The 19,173-nt window shown below is 50.9% G+C and overlaps 3 protein-coding genes across 12 annotated transcripts in view; all 3 read left to right on the top strand.

Moving 5' to 3' along the window:
* Positions 1–874: 874 nt before the first annotated feature.
* On the top strand, positions 875–2,936 carry FKBPL (FKBP prolyl isomerase like). Its single transcript, XM_077161393.1, has 2 exons — positions 875–1,050; positions 1,327–2,936. Exon 2 carries the CDS (start codon positions 1,407–1,409, stop codon positions 2,448–2,450), a length of 1,044 nt encoding a protein of 347 aa, XP_077017508.1. The 5' UTR covers positions 875–1,050; positions 1,327–1,406; the 3' UTR covers positions 2,451–2,936.
* Positions 2,937–2,951: 15 nt separating this feature from the next.
* ATF6B (activating transcription factor 6 beta) lies at positions 2,952–13,470 on the top strand. 2 transcript variants are annotated; one of them, XM_077161383.1, is made up of 18 exons: positions 2,952–3,108; positions 3,487–3,566; positions 3,699–3,777; positions 4,021–4,112; positions 4,633–4,768; positions 7,082–7,167; positions 7,306–7,441; positions 7,531–7,662; positions 7,813–7,955; positions 8,679–8,864; positions 8,956–9,047; positions 9,530–9,700; positions 9,881–9,988; positions 10,202–10,283; positions 10,497–10,567; positions 10,783–10,894; positions 11,031–11,115; positions 11,594–13,470. In XM_077161383.1, exons 1-18 carry the CDS (start codon positions 2,994–2,996, stop codon positions 11,821–11,823), a joined length of 2,136 nt encoding a protein of 711 aa, XP_077017498.1. In that variant the 5' UTR covers positions 2,952–2,993; the 3' UTR covers positions 11,824–13,470. The 2 variants fall into 2 exon arrangements, with proteins under 2 accessions (XP_077017498.1, XP_077017499.1); XM_077161384.1 differs by having other exon boundaries at positions 2,954–3,099.
* A 2,393-nt stretch (positions 13,471–15,863) lies between these two features.
* TNXB (tenascin XB) overlaps positions 15,864–19,173 on the top strand; it is a 63,257-nt gene continuing 59,947 nt past the window's right edge. For 3 of the 9 annotated variants that reach the window (XM_077161370.1, XM_077161372.1, XM_077161367.1), the window contains exons 1-2: positions 15,864–16,819; positions 17,608–17,774. The gene's annotated coding sequence lies outside the window, so the exon portion shown is untranslated. Of the gene's footprint in view, positions 16,820–17,607; positions 17,775–19,173 lie in introns of those variants that run through there. The other 6 variants (XM_077161369.1, XM_077161374.1, XM_077161371.1 and 3 more) reach the window with 6 other exon arrangements.

The raw sequence follows: 19,173 nt of genomic DNA, 5'->3' as shown, positions 1-19,173 counted from the left end.
GCATCACTCTGGACAAACCAACAAAATCTCATGTCCTACTCAAAGTTCCATGTACTTATGGTGTTCATTTAAGCTATCTACATAAGTTATATTAGGAAATGCACTAGTCAAAATATAAATCTTGTACCAAATAAACATTTTTTTTTGCTTTAGTCTCACACATAAATTGAAATTTTAAAATATTAATTACCATCTATTCTCAGCACCCTGCAGTAATGACATTCCTTTGTTCTTCCTCACACAAAAAGATTTTTTTAATTTGTACATTTAGTCACTATCATTATACGCTCTAGGCAATCCTAGATTATACCATCTCAGTCTTTATCATCTATCTTTCTTTCTGCAGAATCTGCAATTTAATAGGTTCCCCCAGGTGATGCACGTGCGCATTAGAATCTGAGAAGCACTGTCTAAGATTCATGATGGAGGAGAGCTTGAAAGGTAATAATGCATATGAGAGGAAAGGTAAGGAGAAGCCTCAGGTTGCTCCTTACAGGAACAGAATCCATTGAAGAAGAATGAGGACTGAGGGTTTAACTTGAACACCTTAGACTGAATGGGTGAAACAGCAGACAGGGGTTCACTCAGGCTGGGCGCCCTAACCAGGGAATAAATAGTATTTGTGAGCCTGAGGTTGTCAGATAAAAGGACTCGTCTGCCCCCACTAACATTCACCATCCCACCACCCCCATCCTCACCCCTACCCCGCCCCGCCATCCTCCCACTGCATCCTCATTCGTCCCAGTCCCGCATTCCAGGACTTCTCCGATGTCCACTCTGAGAAGTCGGACCTCAGTCTACAGCCCAGCTCGGTTGCTAAGGCCGGGAGATTCCCGGTAGCGGGGGAAATGACGTCACGCCCAATAGGCGGGCTAATCCGGCTCCTCCCTCCTCCCGATTGGCTGCAGGAATTTGACTACATTCCCATCTCGCGGGCTCCCGGGGTCGCTGTCAGCGACTTTCCTGGCTGCCGTGGCGCTCTGGCATACTCTTCGCCCGGAACGAGACTCCAAGGACCATACTCAGTGAACACTTAGCTTCGGATTAAAGGTGATTTGAACAGTAGGGGTATTGCCACCAGGCTAGGCGCTTTGGCCTCCAGGGCACTTTTTGATCCGATCCTGTTTCCGTACTTGGGACAGCTATCCGAACAGCAGGGAATCGTGGAATTTATAGGTCTAGAGTAGGTCCTGGCTGAACAGAGGCTTGAGTAGGGCTGAGATTTAGAGGGAAAAAAATGGGGACTTTCAGGACCGTGGATATGGGTCTCAGAAGGACGGGCGAGAGAAGAGTTTGCAGTTAGCATTGTTTTGATTTTCTTTTCAGGTGCTGACCTGAACCTCGTCCCTTTCCCTTCAACCAAAACTGTCCATTCATGGTGGAAGGGATCAGACAGCCAAATAGAGATGCCATTAGTCAGTCCAACAGGAGAGAAGGACGTCTCTCAACAGCAACAACAATGGAAAAAGAATCCCCTGGAGAACGTTGATTCGACTACTCAGATTAGGCAACAGCCCGGAAACCCTCCTACTGGAACTCCTGAGTTGGTAGTGAGCCCAGATCCAGACAGTCAAAACCTAGACCATCCCCGAAGGACTGGAAAACTAACTGCTGGATTTGAAGGAGACTCTGATAAGTCTCGTGGATCAGCCAGGGATATGCCAGAGCCCCTTCAAGCTTCTAATTTCTGGTATTGTCCTGATGGGAGCTTTGTCAAGAAGGTCATAATCCATGGCCATGGCCTGGACAAGCCCAAGCTGGGCTCCCATTGCCGGGTGCTGGTTTTGGGGTTTCCTTTGGAGTCAGGACCACCAGAAGGCTGGACAGAGCTAACTATGGGGGTAGGGCCGTGGAGGGAGGAGACTTGGGGGGAGCTCGTAGAGAAATGCTTGGAGTCCATGCTTCAAGGTGAGGAGGCAGAGCTGCAGCTTCCAGGGCACTCTGGACCTCATGTCAGGCTCACCCTGGCTTCCTTCACACAGGGTCGGGACTCCTGGGAGTTGGAGGCCAGTGAGAAGGAGGCTCTGGCCGGGGAAGAACGTGCACGGGGCACAGAATTATTTCGAGCTGGGAACCCTGAAGGGGCTGCTCGATGCTATGGACGGGCTCTTCGGCTGCTGCTGACTTTACCTCCACCTGGCCCTCCAGAACGAACTGTCCTTCATGCCAATCTGGCTGCCTGTCAGCTGCTACTAGGGCAACCCCAGTTGGCAGCGCAGAGCTGTGACCGGGTGTTGGAGCGGGAGCCTGGCCATTTGAAAGCCTTGTACCGAAGGGGGATTGCCCAGGCTGCCATGGGGAACCTGGAAGAAGCAACTGCTGACTTCAAGAGGGTGCTGGAATTAGACCCAAAGAACAGGGCAGCCCAGGTGGAATTGCGGAAGGTGATCATTCAGGGGAAGAAAAAGGATGCTGGGCTGGCCCAGGGTCTGCGCAAGATGTTTGACTGATTAAAGATTAAACCTTAAGAGACAAAAACCTGTGAATTGTCGTCTGTGCTGTGAGAGCTTTGGCGGCCCAGAGGGAGGGTTTCACTCTATATTCTATTCAGCTTTTACCTTCCTAGGTGAGGTAGCCGTAGCAGTGCATCTCCTTTCTTTCTTTAACATTACAAAGCCATATGGTCACGTATGCTTCATTTTGGGGAATGCGTTCATTTCCGAAGACGTCTAAGGATCTGTCTAAACTTCTAAATTTAAGGCTAGCTGAGGAGAAGGAGGCGCTTTAAATCCTGGGAACTACATCTCCCAAGAGCCTCTTTGTCACTGGGGACTGTTTGGCGCATGCGCACACCTCACAGCCCCCTTCCTGTGGAACAGTTACCGCCTTTCTGCCGTGCTCCTATTGGCCGGACTATACAGACATTCCTTCTATTGATTCATGCGCTCAGCGCTGTGGTCTCTTACTGGTCGGTAGAGCTTCCGGGACGCCCCCTTTTCCAAGAATGAACTATTAGTTGATGATGGGGAGAGGCGGGCCTTAGGAACTGTCTCATGGTTGGGGGGTGGGGGGAAAAGATGGCCGAGCTGATGCTCCTCAGCGAGATTGCGGACCCGACGCGTTTCTTCACCGACAATCTGCTAAGCCCGGAGGATTGGGGTCTGCGGAGTGAGGCCGAGGGGAAGGGAGAGGGTTGTAGCAAACTGAGCTCCTGACGTACGCAGGAAGGAAGCGGAGGCCCAAAGAGGAAGGCTGGGCGAATACCGAATCCACCCTCTGAAGGAGGGCGGAGCAGGGGGGGGTCTCTGTGCATTCGAGGAGGGGTGCGGGATCCGGGACGATCTCCGCCCGCTGAGGGATCAACGAGTGGTTCCGGGGTCGGGAAAGGAGGAACTTAAATTCTTTGGCTGAATCGCTTTTCAAGTGGGCGGGCGGTGGGTCTGGCCGAGATGAACCAATGAGAGATGGGGCGGGGGCTTGTGTGCAGATCTGTAGGCTTGGCCACCTGTACAGGACGGTCACCCTGACACCAAGCTTATCTTGCAGACAGCACCTTGTATTCCGGTCTGGATGAAGTGGCCGAGGAGCAGACGCAACTCTTCCGTTGCCCGGAGCAGGATGACCCGGTATTGCTTCCTTGTGTCTAACCTGTGGTGGGTGGGAATGGTCCCAGAACCAGGACTCACCCCAGGCCAGATGTCAACTGTAGCCACCTCTTCTTTCGTATACTTCTGCCTTCAATTTCCTTCGTTATTCAGTTTGACAGCAGCTCCCTGGACGTGGGGATGGATGTTAACCCCCCTGAACCCCCGTGGGACCCACTGCCTATCTTCCCAGGTAAGGTTCCCTCATTCTTCCAGGAAACCCTCATCTTTGCACACTTTCCCGGGGACTATGTAATTTCCTGTATCCTCACACCCTCTCTACATAAATAGCTGCGAACACCTCTTCCCTCTAATTCCTTATATTTGTCTTTCCCCTTTCCCTGGTGGGGGCTTCCCCAACCCCATGTTCTTGGATACTTTTTGGACTCTTCTCTGGCTCCACTTCCTGGTTATTTTCTAACCTCTTTTCCTACAGACCTTCAGGTGAAGTCTGAACCATCTTCCCCCTGCTCATCCTCCTCCCTCAGCTCAGAATCATCACATCTATCCTCAGAGCCCTCCAGCCAGGTAAGTGAGGCATTTCCCTCTTCCTACTCTGGTGGCAGGGCCTCTGCTCCATTCCTTTCAGCAATAGGTGCTGAGGAAATGATTTATGTGCTATGACTCAAGGGGCAGGGAGTGCCCTTCTTCCTTGCATTTGCTGTTTCTTTAATGATCCCATCTTCTACATTTCTACTCTAGTTGTCTAGAAGTGAAGACAGAGTCTTTAATGTACAGAAATATATTTTAGAGTAGCAGTGATGAAGCTAGGAACAAGAGAGTTGTTAACTGTCGAGAATTCTGGTACTGCTTCATGCCCAAGGTGCCCACTCTAAGGTAATATTTGAAACCATGAGACTTTATCGACTCTTCTAGGAATAAGGAGCCAGAGACAGGTGAAGGAGACATTCCATACCATTCATAATGGAATGTCAAATAATTGGTGGTTTATAAGCTCTAAAGCTTTTGTGTTTGCTCTTCCTCCCTTGTTTTCTTTCCTTTTTTCTGCATTTTCTCCTACCCTCACTCCATCCTCACTCTTACCTAGGCCCCTGCTGTAGGGGAAGTGTTGGATGTGAAGACAGAGTTCTTAGCACCCCCACTCTGCCTCCTGGGAGATGGACCAACATCTCCATTTGGAAACATCCAGATTAATGTGAGCCCTACCTCTGATGATCCCTCAGGTAATAACATCTTGCCATGATCCCCATGCTTCACCAAGATGGAGTGTATGAATGAGTGTGTGTGAATGTGTGTGCATGTGTATGTGTGCATGTGTGTTTCACCTGTTGTATAGACGGAGGAGGGGGTACAGGTAGCAAAACAGGGAGGAAAAAGTAGGGAGGGGAAATGGTAGAAAGCCAGGAAAGGCATCAGGAGGGAGAGGAAGAGTTTTAGGAGACCATAGCAAGGGCATTGTTGAGGAGCTGGAGATGATTTTCTTTTCTTTTTCTTTTTCCTAGTATTGTACCATGTGATTCAACTTACTGTGACTTTGTGTTTTCTTAAAAATTTTGGGCAGTATAGGGTACATTTACTTGTTACCCTTTTTCCTCAACATTTTATAATGAAAATTTTCAAATGTACAGAAAAGTGGGAATACCAAATACTCACATCTTCTACACGTAACATTATTTGTGCTCTTTTAAAGTGTCCTCAAGTTTATTTCCTCATGTATATTCAGTAAACATTTATTGAGGACCTTGTCCATGCCAGGTACTGGGCAGGGTACTGGGAAAGCAAAGGCGAACAAGATATGAGCACCACGCTGCCTTCAGAAGCATGCAGTGTAGTGAAGGTAGAAAGATGAGGACCAGTCAATGCAGGGGAGGTAGTCACGTCAGAGGGTGACATGAACACTCATAAAAGGGGCACCTCACCCAGATTTGGGCTGTACCAGGGACATGCTCCTGGAGATCAGGTTTCCTGAACAGAGTTTTGAAGGACACAAAATTAGCCAGAAGAAGAATGTGAGGGCAAACATGCAGGACACCTGCACCTCTTCAGAGTGCGTGTGAAGAGGAGTGGGGAGAGGTGAGGAGCTGCAGAGGCTTCAGGGCCAGGTGTAGAAAGGCCTTCTTTGCCATGCTAAAGGGTTCTTAGCTTTTATCATGTGAGCAGTTGGGAACCTTTGAAGAATCAAGCAGGAGAGCAAGATGATTAGGGAGATGACTCTGGTGGCAGAATAGAGAATGGATTGCCAAGAGGCAGGAGGACCAAGGAAGAAGTTTATGCAGTAAATTGAATATGATATTTGGAGGCCGAGAAGAAAGCAGATTTGAGAAAGAATGAGAGGTAGAACAGGTGAGATGCAGTGACCCCCTGGGTGTTAGTGAGAGGTAAGAGTTAAAGAGGATGCCTGGGTTTCTGGCTGGGGCAACTGCCAATGGGTGATAATACCATTCACTGGCTAGACTCTGCAAGAGCAGGAGTCTTCGGGAAGGGGAGGATGAGGAATTCAATGTTGGATGTATTGATTGTTGATATCAAAGTGCCAGTAGCACATAGGAGTGGAGAATAGTAAACAGTGGCTTTATGTTTTTGGAGTTTGAGAGAGAGAGAAACTTGGACTAGAGAGGATAGATTCGGAAGTCTTTGGCATATCAGATAGGAGAGAGATAACTGAAGCCAGGGAAAGAAAGTGCAGAATAAGAAAAGAAGAGAGCCGAGATAAAATCCTGTGTGTCAGTGTTTACAGGGTGAGTAGAAAAACAGGCATCCACAAAGCACCCTGAAACCAAGTGTTTTAGTTTTTTTTAGTTTTCTCAGCTATTCAGGCAAAAACCATGAAATGGATTGGGTTAAACACTGGCAGTTTATTCACTCATGATTTTGAGGTTAGGAAAAAAGTCCAAATTGAAGCATCCTCAAGGCGATGCTTTCTCCTCAAAGACTGTGGTGTTCTGGGGCTGATTACTGGCGATCCTTTGTCCTTAGCTTATCACATGGCAAGGCACATAGTGGTATCTCCTTGTCTGTCCCTTCTCTTCTGGGTTCTGTTGACCTTCAGCATCTACTTCCTGTGATCTCTCTCTCTGTCTGAATTTCATTCTGCTTATAAAGGACCCTAAAAATAGAATTAAGACCCATCCTCATCAAAAGGTCCTCCTTACAATGGATTTACAGCCACAAGAATAGATTGGGTTTAAGAATGTGATTTTTGGGGGGTACTTACAGCTTTGAACAATCACACCAAAGGGCCAGAGCAGTTGGAAAAGCGTAAAGTATCTTGAAGGTGGAGAGAGTAGAGAGGATTTCCAGAAAGGGAGTTGTGCTCAGCATCAAATGTAACATGACAGAAGCAAGCTAGCAAAGTGGCTAATAATGTGTGTTCTGTTTCCAGCAGGCTGGGGTTCAAATCCTAGCCCCATCACTTAACCTCTCTGAAACTCCGTCATTTCACCTATGACCATGTCTCCCATATCCCTATCTTAACCTTCTTCCCCTTCAGCATTTATCCAATATTTTGCTTTTTGTCTTACCCTATCACCCCACAGATGTACAGACCAAGATAGAGCCTGTCTCTCCATCTTCCTCCATCAACTCGGAGGCTTCCCTGCTCTCAGCAGAGTCCCCCAGCCAGGTGAGCATCAGTTTCCTTTCCTCCCACCCAAGCTTTCCAGTGAGTTTCTCCTGACTCTTAGCGGTATGAGAATTTTCTCTTTTTCAACTCTCCTCAACACACCTCCTGACTCACATCTCTCTGGAATGCCTCACATAGGCCCTCATAGGAGAGGAGATACTAGAAGTGAAGATAGAGTCCCCAGGTCCTCCAGGGTGCCTCCTGGGAGATGTCCTAGCCCCACCATTTGGAGCTGTCCAGATTAGCATGGGCCCATACCCTGATGGCTCTTCAGGTAATGGGGCATCCTAACACCTGGAGTCCCTGGAGAGAGAGGTCTTTGGTCCTGACATTCTTTCCTTCCCACCTCTCATCCTTCTGCAGGCAAAACCCTGCCCACCCGGAAGCCGCCACTGCAGCCCAAACCTGTGATGATAACCACTGTCCCACTGCCACCCAGAGCTGTACCTTCCAGCACCACCGTCCTTTTGCAGCCAATCGTCCAGCCACCTCTAGGTACTGAAGAAGAGAAGCAGACAGGCTGGATGAGCCTTTTCAGGGAGCCCAATGTCATGGAGACTCCCAATCCCTGGGTACTGAGGTGTGGGTGTGGACATAAGAATGCCCCCTTAACTCACAGCACTCTGACCTCCCTCTCTTGCTCAGTTGCCCCAGTGTCCCCAGTTGTCCTCATCCAGGGTGCTGTTCGAGTCCAGCCTGAGGGGACGGCCCCCCCTACTCCACGGCCTGAGAGGAAAAGTATTGTCTTGGCTCCTATGCCTGGGAACTCCTGCCCACCTGAAGTAGATGTAAGTATTGGAGAGGTGAGGGGTAAGGCTAGTGATTGGAGGGTGGGAGGAAGTCTGTCATGGAGGGAGCACTGTGGCAGTGAGGAGGAAGATGAGACCCAGAAGCACTGTGGGAGGAAGCAGACCCAGAAGATGATCCTGGAGGGTCAGAGTAGACTCCTGCTTACATATGAATACCAACTCCATGTAGTTTAAGGGTCCTTAGGTTTGCTGTCACTGCAGGTGGAGAAATGGGGATGGTCTCCGTAAATCAAAGGTAGGGGAGTCACACTGAGTTTCTGTTTTGGGGGTAGTGCATGGGTGGAAAAGAACGCTGGGTTTTGATTATGGCAATAGTTGGGAGAGGGAGGCTGCTTCCTACAGAAAAACCCAGTAAAATGTTCTTTAATTATAGCAAAGTTGAACTTTGGGCCCTCACAAGGAGGACCCAGAAGAAGGATGACCCACCAAATAAAGAAACTGAGGTTCCACCCAGGTGGGAGGAAATTCCTCCTGCGGTCTGACCTCTCCCATCTCTGAGAAGCAGGAACAGGGAGTAGTTGAGAGAAGGGCCCCTTTCCTGGAATGTAATAGTAAAGAGGGAAAAACCTCTCTGGCTGTGTGAGTAGGGGTCAGGAAGATAGGGGAGTGATCCAGATAAGCCTTGGATAGTTGTCCCTGGGGTGGCCAATCCCTCTCTTCCATCCATCTTTCACTCTCTTTTTTGACTCTCCGGGTACCTAGGCAAAGTTGCTGAAGCGGCAGCAGCGGATGATCAAGAACCGGGAGTCAGCCTGCCAGTCCCGGAGAAAGAAGAAAGAGTATCTGCAGGGACTTGAGGCCCGACTGCAGGCTGTGCTGGCTGACAACCAGCAGCTTCGCCGGGAGAATGCTGCCCTCCGCCGGCGGCTCGAGGCCCTGCTGGCTGAGGTAAAACTGGTCTATCCAAGAGAGTCCGGCAAGAATCTGGGTCCCCTTGGGGTGACTCACCCTCTTTCTTGCCTCTTCCTGTGCACCTTAGAACAATGAGCTCAAGTTAGGGTCTGGAAATGGGAAGGTGATCTGCATCATGGTCTTCCTTCTCTTCATTGCCTTCAACTTCGGGCCTGTGAGGTGAGCCCTCCCTGCTGCCCCGCCCCGTCTCGCGGAGCCCAGCCCCGCAGCTGCCTGCATTGTCCTGAGCTCCCCTTGGCTTAGGTTAACAGATGAAAATCGTGTCTGACTCCCTGCTTGGGCACCGTCCATGCCATTCCACTGACACGCAGATGGTTCTGGTGTCCTCAGTGCTGTTACTGTACCCAGCCAGTCCCTTCTTGCTCCATCATTTCTCTCATAAATCCTGGATAGTGCTAATTTTGATAGAAATAGTGAATAGCAAGTGCTTACTGAGTTCTGTCCTCTGGGTTAATCATTGTCCTTTTATGTTTCCTGGCCACGTGAGGTAGATACCCTTCTTATTCTGATCTCCCAGATAAAGAGACTAGTCTTGTAGAACAGATTGGAACCCACACAACCTATCTGCAGAGCCCATGCTTTAACCAGGTACTCAGTAAAGCTGGAATTCTCCCTCATGCTCTGTCCTTCCTTATCCACAGCATCAGCGAACCTCCAGTCTCTCCTCGAATGAGTAAAAAGGAGCCTCGACCTGGGAGACACCTGCTGGAGTTCTCAGAGCAAGAACCGGTTCATGGAGTCAGGCTCCTTCAGGGATCCCTCCAGGAGCCTGAGGAACCCCAGCCCATCTCCACTGGCTGGCCCAGTTTCAGGTGAAGGAGAAAGAGAGGGGGCCCTCTCCTTAAGCATCTGAGTGAGTCTTCTCCCCAAAAGCTGCCTTTTCTTTTTTGGGGCAAGCCAAAGCTGTTCTCCTGCTGTCATTGCCTTCTTTTCTGTTGATGGGAGAGTGCTAGGCAGTCTGTGATTGTTGTTTCCTTCCTGCCTCCCTCCAGGAACTTGACAGCCTTCTCCCGGGGGGCCAAGGAGATGCTACTGAGAGACCTGGACCAGCTCTTTCTCTCCTCTGACTGCCGTCACTTCAACCGAACTGAGTCCCTGAGGTGTGGGGGATTTACTGCCAGGGTCGTGCTCTTCTGAAGGCATCCTCCCCTATTCTCCCTTTCTCCCTGAGACCCTCCACAGATAACCTGGCTGTCCTTGTATGCTGAAGCACCTGCTTTCATAGCCTTCTTGTCTTATTCCTGTGTGCAGACAAGGAGGTGAGGGGACTCTGGGCCTGGCATGAAGGTGTTAACCTTCCTCCCCTTCTCTAGGCTTGCTGACGAGCTGAGCGGCTGGGTCCAGCGCCACCAGAGAGGCCGACGGAAGACCCCCCAGAGAGTCCAGGAGCGACAGGTAGGCAGTGGGGCTGGTTCAAGGCAGGCCACACGTGAAGACTAGGACTAAATGTTCTGGGGATTTTGATTGGGCCTCTCATTGTGGAGGTTTGAAGGATTGTTTGAGGGCAGTGGAGGGGTGGGTGTGAGGTGGCATCTGTTTCCAGGGGCCGTCTGTCTCTTTCCCTTCTCCCTTCACCCTCTCCAAATCCTTAGATACCTCTCCTTCCAGAAGTCTCAGCTACGGAAGAAGTCACCTCCAGTTAAAGCAGTCCCCACACGACCCCCCAGACCCCCAAAAAGGTGAGTACTGGGACAGGTACTTATTCAGTGAGGGTCTACCCTAAAGATCTCTACTCTCAGGGAGCAGTCCTGTGCCATCATTGCCACCAAGAAGATAATGCCTCCCTCACCACTGGTGGCCTCCTGGCTCTTTTTCTTTCATCTTCTTTCCCTTTTTTCCCTAGTGAGAATGGGCACTAGATTTAGTTCCTCCCAAATCCTGTTTCTGCACCTAGGGATTCTGTAGGCCAACTGCAGCTATATCGCCACCCAGATCGTTCCCAGCCTGAGTTCCTGGATGCAATTGACCGACGGGAAGATACATTTTATGTTGTCTCATTCCGAAGGGTGAGTTCCTCCCCATCTCCCTCAAGCTGGGCTCCCCAGCTGTCTATCTTCAGGTGGAGGGTGCAGAGTAGGGCCAGGAAGCCTCGTGGCATCTCTTTTTTCCTCCACCTCCTGGCCTGGCCCCTCTGTTTCCCAGGACCACTTACTGCTCCCAGCCATCAGCCACAACAAGACCTCCCGGCCTAAGATGTCCCTCGTGATGCCTGCCATGGCCCCCAATGGTAATTCTTGCCCTGCAGGGTATGGGGAGGAGTCCTGAGATTGAGGAAGGGGGAAGTCCAAGAAGAGAGAAATGGGGAGAGGAGTGGAGCATTCAGTGACATGGTAGAGTCACGGGTGAGAAGCACTAGAAAATGCCTGGAGAGGACAAAATGCAGGAGAGTTTGGTGGGAGGAAGATGAGTCTGCAGGTGTTCTGTTGGTAAGGATGGTCAGCAGCGGGTCAGAGAGCTGACCCTGGGAACCTGCCAGACTTTCACTTCCTTTATTTCTCTTGATGTTTTTTCCTGTACAATCTCCCCATCAATGTCATTTTTCCTACCCCCTTCTTTCTCCCTGTCATCTCATTTAACTTCCAATATGGCTCTGCCTCCTCATCATTGCTCTTTCCTTTTTCCTCTCTCTTCCCCTCTACTATTCTGACCCCTCCTCTCTGTTTGCCACCTCCTTCTTTCCTTCCTTGACTTTTCCCTTCTCACAGAGACCTTGTCAGGCCATGGGGGCCCAGGGGACTATGAGGAGATGATGCAGATCGAGTGCGAGGTCATGGACACCAGGGTGATTCACATCAAGACCTCCACGGTGCCCCCCTCGCTCCGAAAACAGCCATCCCCAACCCCAGGCAATGCCACAGGTGGCCCCTTGCCAGCTGCTACGGCCAGCCAGGCCCACCAGGCCTCCCGCCAGCCCCTCTACCTCAATCACCCCTGACCTCTGCAACTCACACTGACTTAGAATTGGGGGGCAGGGGGGAAGGAGTAACCAAGTGGAAATGTTTCTCATTTCCCTGATCCCTAGGTTTGAGGCAATTAATAAAGGAAAGGAAAGGCATGGGGGTTAACACTTATTTGGAGGTAGGGGGATTTACCTCTCTTTTTATCCCCTTTTGGAATATAGGGCTCCTTCTCATTTCAATGGACCTCCAGTCCCTGCTTCCTTCTTTGAGGGTTATTGAGGGAACTTAAATTTGGGGATGGGCTCTTGCATGCTGTTTATTCTTTTGTTCCTCTGTTTGAGGGGTGGGAATTCAGTCCCCAGGTGGGATAAGGGAAGTTTTTACATTTTGGAGCTAGTTATGGGGAGGAAAGGAGGGGTGGTGGAGGAAGACCGGGTTAATGTGTATACATATGTTCTTTTATATTATTAAATAAACAACTTGAAGGGAGTTGAAGGAATGACGGCTGCCTTCCTGGCTGGTGACAGGGAGGATGGGGCTAAGTGGCTTCTATAGAGCTAGGATCAAAGAACCAAGCACCGAAGATACAGCTGGCTGTGGGGGTGGGGTGGAGTCACAGACCTCTTGTCATTCCCTTGTACCCGCCCCTGTAACATGGGTATGTCTGTGTCTAGAAGAGGAGTCGGGGGAGGGATGTCCCGTGGCGTGACAGATCAGAGGATACAAATCTCTGGAATGTGTCTGAATAAACAGGAAGGACAGGGGGCCCCACGCCCTTTGGGGTGAACAGCCTCTCTGGGTCCCCTACTCTAGTAGGTTCTCCCTCCCTCCCCTTACTTTGAAGGGCGAGCAGCTCAAACAAACAACAGGAGCTGGGGCCAAAGGGCTCTGAGCCCAGGAGGGAGGGACTGCAGTGGAGAATGGGGTGGTATTTGGGAGGGAAGGGGGATGTTGGGCATCCTTTTAGCCCTGAACTGGAGGAAACTGAGATTTGAATGTCCAGGTGAAGAAGAAGAAGATAGGATCAAGTGCTGCAGAAAAGGCTGTGCATTCTAATTAGGGGAAAGGGGAGAAAGACACAGGGGGATGGGTCAAGTCTCAGCTCTGGGGGGGGCATCCCTGTCCAGCTGCTCCTGTCCAGCAGTGCCTCAGGCCTGACCTGTAAGAGTGCCCTGGGTCAGCTGGAGGGTGCGGGATGGGCCTGGGCTCTATGCCCAGATGACTGGACAGGGGCTGCTCGGGCCACAAGCCCAGGCCTGAATGGGGAGGGAAGGACTTCGTGTGTCCAGCCAGGCTCTCCTCCCCCCCAACACCTCCCACCCCCCGCCCAGGACTGTGTTTGGGGAGAAAACAGACCAAGTAACTATGGCAACCTGGAACTAGGGCTCCCAGGAACTAGACCTCTCCTCTCTCTCCAGAGGGCAGCCCTGGCTCCTCAGCCTGCTCTTCCTGTCCCAGGGTCCCTTGAGTTGATCCAGCCTTATCCAGACAGTGTAATGCAATGAGAACAAGGATTTTTGGATACAGATCACCTCAGTTGGATTCCCTGCCTTGCCTTTTTGTTTTTTAGTTTGTTTGTTTGTTTCTTAATTAGAGAAGTTGTAAGCTTTACAGAAAAATCATGCATAAATAATATAGAGTTCCCATATACCACTTTATTAATAAACACCTTGCATAGTGTGGGACATTTATTATGATTCATGATAGAACATTTGTTACCATGGGGGGAATAAAGGAAGGTCAAGTTCCTGACTGCTACCCTCCAGGCCCACGTGGATCTTGATTCTTCAGGATATTCACCTCTATCCAAGGCTACCTCCGCTTATCCAGCCACTGTCCTACGCCTTATTGTCTTTTCCCTGTCCCAGACCCTCCTGTCTCTCTCTTCTGCTTTTTTTTGCAAGCTACCACCTCCTGCTTTCCTTCCTCAGGGTCCTGCCTTTTGATTCTCTTTCATCCCTGACTCCACTGTTCCTTCCTCTTCTCTTTTCTCTAGACTTCTTTCCTGCCTTTCTTTGTCCTACCCCACCACAAGTTATCACTTTCTCTTTTTGACCCTTTAATCTTTGGTTTCTCACTTCTTTTTTAGTTTTCCCTTTCTCCTCCTTTGCTTCCCTGTTTTTTTCCTTTATTTTTTCCCCTCAGTTTTCTCATCTCCATCTGCTCTAACCCTGGGTTTACCTCCTCCCTTTTTCATGCCACCCCCTTCTCCTTCCCTTTCCATTCTTTTGTCTGCATTCCTTGTCCCTTTCCCTAACTTCCTCTCTTCTGCCCCACTTCAGTCCTCTCCTCCTCCTTCCTCCCCTCTTCTCTTCCCCACTCCAATCCTCTCTCCTCTTCCCAGCTGTGGGGGCCAGGACTGGGGAGCCTGATGTTTGCCTCATCGTTCTGCTATGGCTTCTGGATACAGCACATCTGGATTCCGGGGCCCAGATGTGTTGTTGCCACAGCGACCTCCGTCCCTCTGGTAAATATGGGCGCCCACCCGCCCAGAGCCGAGAACAAAACAATTGTGTGACTTTCTTTTGTCACGAGATAGAAATGTTCTCCCTCCTCCCTTCTCCCCACACCCATGTCTCCAGGCGAAGGAAGTTTGAAGGGTTCAGACCTTTCTTTCTATGGTTCTCTGCCCTATTTCAGCTCTAGCCTTTTAAGTTTTCTCTCATCTTTCATCTCAGGCTTAGCCTTTTCTCTCCATGTTCCCTTCCTCACACTTCCCTCCACACACACATATACCCCCACACACCTAATTCTCTTTAATGGGATGTTGACCCCTGCCTCATATTTGCCAGTTTCTTCTAACAGAATCTACCTAATAACGATGCAGAAAGAAGTTTCAAGTGTCTGCACTTCCCACCATTCCTTCTCAAACAAGTCCTACAAGGACCCCCTTAATTTCTTTCTGCCTGTCTTCAACCTTTCCCTTTTCTGGGGCTGTTGTTGGGGGAGAGAATACAGGCTTTGAAATCAGAAAGCCTGGGTTGAGGGCCACCTTTGCCACCACTAGCAAAGTCCCTTGGACAACTCAGTCAATGTCCATGAGCCTCAGTTTCCTCAGCCACAAAGTGGGGTTAAAAATGCCTGCACTGTGTAAACAGAAGCTGAGTACAAATGTTTTCTGTCTTTCTCCTCTCTGGAGCTGCTTCCTTGGATCACAGCCCTTGGCCTCCCTTCATTCCCTCTCCTTATCCTTCACTCCTTGCCCTTAATCACCTTTCTCCTTTGTCTTCCCTTCTCCCTGTCTTTCCCTGTCTTTATCTTTTATCCCTCACCCTCTGGAGGTCTGGACAGGACCTTAGAGGACCATTCAAGGACCAAAGCTTAGAGCTGAAGATACCTGGATTGAGGCTTTGGAGAACAACCAGAGCACATGGGCAGTTCTCAACATCACTCCGACCTTTCTACTCACTGCCCCAGGACGCTTCAGTGAAGCATGCCTCAGCTCTGACCACTTGGCTTGCCTGCCTTTATGCCTGTGGATCCCTCCCAAGCACTCTCCCCATCCTTTTCTCCCAGTCCTTTCACAATTCAGTACTGACAAGCATTTACCGAGCACCTACTCTGTGCAAGGCCCGGTGCTTTGCTGACGAAATCAAGCATATATAAGGCCTGAGCTTCTCCTAGAGCCTGAAACCCAGGGGAGGGGTGAATCAGATTTTCAACAATGATTATTTCAGAACATGGAATTATGTCTGTCAAGCTTCCAGTGCCTTCCTCAAATGCCTGGTAAGCTTGTAAACATCTGGAATCCTGTACTTCCTCTCAGCCTCCATCAGTCCCCACTCCAAGACATCCCAGGGCCGTCCTTCGAGCTCTTCCTTTTCTCCAGGGTCACCTGGCCACTCTCTGAGTCAAGTATGCTTAGGGGACTATTACTTCCCAAATAATAAAACCAGGACATAGAACATAGGACAAAGAAAAAAGTAAAGTATATGACCATGGGACAGAATTATTGGAACCCGAACCTGTCAAAAAAATTCATGCCCTGTACAGTCTGCTGTATCCATGTAATGGTGTTTTGAGACCCTCCCTCACCCTCTACTCTCTCTCCTGTCTTCCACCCTGAGATCTCAGGGGATATGTTACCTACCCCCAGCTCTTGGGGCTTGGGGCCAAGGCAGAGGAAGGAAGCTGAGCCCAGCTCTGTCCAAGATGCTGACTTCATCCTCCCCATCAAAGCCAGGAAAAAAACAGCCATACACACACGCCCATACAGACGGACACACACGAGGACACCCACGCGAGAGCCGATGCATGCCTTTGCCCACAGCCACAGGGAGACAGCTGGGCATCTGGTCACAGCCACAAGTGGTGCCAGCATGCCTTGACCTGGGAACATCAGCGCACTTGAGACCATGGGGATGTGACTTGGATGCAGACACCTGTGTCCTGACCCATGTGGCAAAATCAGACACATGAAGACTCCTGCATGTCCCTTTCACCTGTCATCCATGACTTGGTCAAGCTATACCCCAGTGGTGAGATTTATAGCAGAATAGAGAGAATATCTTCAGCGCGAAGCTAGGGATGGTGGTGCTCACTTAGTCTGGTTATTCTTCACTACACATAAGTCTTTTCTGTCTGTTGTCAGGGCAGCACATGGGAAGAACGAAACCAGGGAAACACCCAGCATGTGTGGGGTGTGTCTGCCTCTTGTCTGTCCTGCCTCTGGTTGTTAGTCTTCTTGTCTCCATCTGAGACCAAGAAGCTCTTTCCCTCCAGCTCCTAATACCTCCTAATCAACCCCCAATACCCTAATACCTCTGTTCCTGCTCCCCTTCAGCAACTGGACATTAGCCCTTTCTGCTTTCCACCACTGGGTTCCTTCATTCATGCCCTCCAACCCCATTATTTGCCTCCTGCTTTTAGTTCTGTCTCGGTCCCTAAACCTTCCTAACCTTCAGGCTTCCCTTTCTTGTCTCCCCTCAATCCCAACTTCCTCCCCAAATTTTGTATGTCCTGGTGTTCAGTTAAGGCCTTGCCCAGCCAGTGCCCAAGTCTCATCTGCCACTTCTTTAGGAATTCGCTGAGGTAGGAGAATGAAAAGAGGGAAGTGATCCTAAATTGAGAATAGGAGATGAATTGGGCAGCTCAGGGTCAGGAGAAGAGAAGAAAACAGGAGAGAAAAAGATGGGAATGCCAGTGGGAGAAGTGAAGGCAAAGGCTGGGGCAGAGGTGGGCACACGGGCTCCCTGAGAAGGTTCCATGGTGTGGAGGAATTCAGGCTTGAGAAGGAGGTTTCCTCCTACTCCTCTTTCTCCCTCTGCTCCCTGCCCCACACTGCCAGGGGACAATTAGTGGGGGCGTGAAGGAGTCAATGCTGGGCAACAGATAATTGGACCAAGGTAGAAGCTGGAGCAATGTGGTGGCAGGAAAGAATGGGAAAGGAAGGTGCAGGGGTAGGGAGGAGGTAGAGAGGCTGGCCATGGGGATGGGTGTTGGGAGAGAAGAAAACTGGGCTCAGATGAAAGGGGCAGCAAGTGGGAAAATGGTAGGGGCGCGGAGGAAAAATGGCATCAGGAATGGGGGATGTCAGCTTGGGCACAATTTAAGACAGGGAGGAAGAGTAAAAATGGAACAGGGAAAAAGCATGGGAGCTAAGACCAGGGATGGGGGTGGTGGAATGAGGGGATGGTAGGAATTAAGGATCCTAGACAGGGAGGGGGTCCGGGGCGACAGCGGGAGGAGAGGAGGGGGTGGCATGTGATGACGTTGGAGGGCTTGACAGGAGCTCCAGAAGTGGGAGGACCTGCCCTATCTCCGCTCCCCTCCCTGACCTCATGCTGATCCTCCCCTTCTCCTCCCTCTGCTCTCTGCAGGCTCCCTCCTTCTCTCTGTCACTGCCGAGATCGAGATCGACAGTCGTGGCTCGGTGAGCCCCACTGCAAGGGACAAGCAAGAGTCCACCCTGCCCTGCCCTGAAACGCGTGCCCCCGGGTTGGGGACAGAGCAGGTGCAGAGGCACTACAGCTGCCCTGTTACCCAGGTAAGTAACAGAGCCCTGGGACGACGCAGAGGGAAGGGCAGAAAGGAATTGGGAAGCGCAGGGGGCTTCTGATCTCCCCCACTCCCACCCCCATACCCCAGGCAAAGGCCAGATCTCTCAGGAGAGCCTGCTGTAGGGGCTTTCTGTTTGGGGCAGAGGAAATAGGACCTGGCTTGGGGATCAGACTCCCTGTGGAGGATGTGTCTGGGAGGACAGGCAGTGTATATGCGGAGACAGGGTGGGATGCCAGGGTTCCAACAGGATACCAGCACCTGAGAGGGGCTGTGGACAAATAGCAGGACTCCACAAGTCGGGTGGTAGCACCAGAGTGATGCCGGTGAGTTGGGACCTGAAGGGTGCTGGGGCTGGAGCGAACATAGGAGCTAAGGCAGAGCTAGTGACCAGTTGAAACTCCAAAGGAAAGTGCTAGTGGAATCCCATGAGCTGTGGCTGGAGGGGCTGAGGCAGGGCTCGGGGAAGTGCCTCTTTGGGCATCCAAATACAACCCCGGGTGGTAGCATGTGGGTTGCAGGGATTGGGAGGGAGGTCTGGGGCTGTTGAGTCTTTAATAAATGCTGAAACGGGATAGAATCAGGACGCTCAGGTCTGGGAAGGGTACAGAGTTTCCAGAGAGAATCCTGGAAATTGTTCTTGGCTGAGGGCTCTGCCCCCATGACTCACGTTTCTGCAGGGCTAGGATGGCTGGAGAGTTGCCCCGGGGCACAAGAGCTCCGTCGGTCTTCCCTTCGTCCCCCTTCTAGGCTCCCCCTGCTTCGGTCCGTCTGAACCCCACCCCTACCCCCCTAAGCGTGACACACCCCGGGTGGGGTGAGTGAGCCTCTTATCTCGTCTGGAAAGAATTTAATGGCTTGGTAACAGCTGGAAAGGGAACTGAGGGGAACTACTGGGAAGCAACTCGGAAACACCGAAACACCGCGCTGCCCTCCGCCAGCTTCCAGGCCCCGCCCCCTGCTTCCCGGATCCCCAGCTCACTCCCCTCTTTTCCTGGCCCTGCCTCCAAATCCCGGGGGATCCAACACCTAAATTCCCCCAGCATTCTTCAGCTTATGTCCTGGCCACGCTGGGTACAGGACCGGAAAGTGTCTTCCTGTCTCTCACTGTCCTCTGACACTTCTCACTAGGGGTTCAGAAATCCTTTTGTCTTAAATAATTTTCTATTTTCTTGGCCCATTGGCTCCCCAGAATAAGGGGTATCTGGATCCCCCAACTTGCCCGTACTTCTCACCTGGTTCCAGCCCAATATCTGGGATCTCTCCATACCCCCTCACCACTTGTACTCCTAGAATCCTCTACCTTCACTGGTTATTTCTAGATTCAGCTGGACTGTGGCAGGAGAGGCAGGGGGCAGCATGGGGGTGGGACCAGAACCCCTCCCCGT

The sequence above is a fragment of the Tamandua tetradactyla genome, chromosome 5 (genome assembly GCF_023851605.1).
Source record: "Tamandua tetradactyla isolate mTamTet1 chromosome 5, mTamTet1.pri, whole genome shotgun sequence".
NCBI lineage: Eukaryota > Metazoa > Chordata > Mammalia > Pilosa > Myrmecophagidae > Tamandua > Tamandua tetradactyla.
The sequence above is the reverse complement of the archived record's forward strand: the minus strand, read 5'-3'. Positions and strand labels throughout refer to the sequence as shown.

What these genes read in the sequence shown, in the direction of transcription:
- FKBPL (XM_077161393.1), top strand. Translation starts at nt 1,407, where the DNA reads ATGCCATTAGTCAGTCCAACAGGAGAGAAGGACGTCTCTCAACAGCAA.
- ATF6B (XM_077161383.1), top strand. Translation starts at nt 2,994, where the DNA reads ATGGTTGGGGGGTGGGGGGAAAAGATGGCCGAGCTGATGCTCCTCAGC. An exon ending in TACCTCTGATGATCCCTCAG is followed by an intron (nt 4,769 to 7,081) that starts GTAATAACATCT and finishes ATCACCCCACAG; the next exon opens with ATGTACAGACCAAGATAGAG. An exon ending in CCCCCCAGACCCCCAAAAAG is followed by an intron (nt 10,568 to 10,782) that starts GTGAGTACTGGG and finishes TTCTGCACCTAG; the next exon opens with GGATTCTGTAGGCCAACTGC.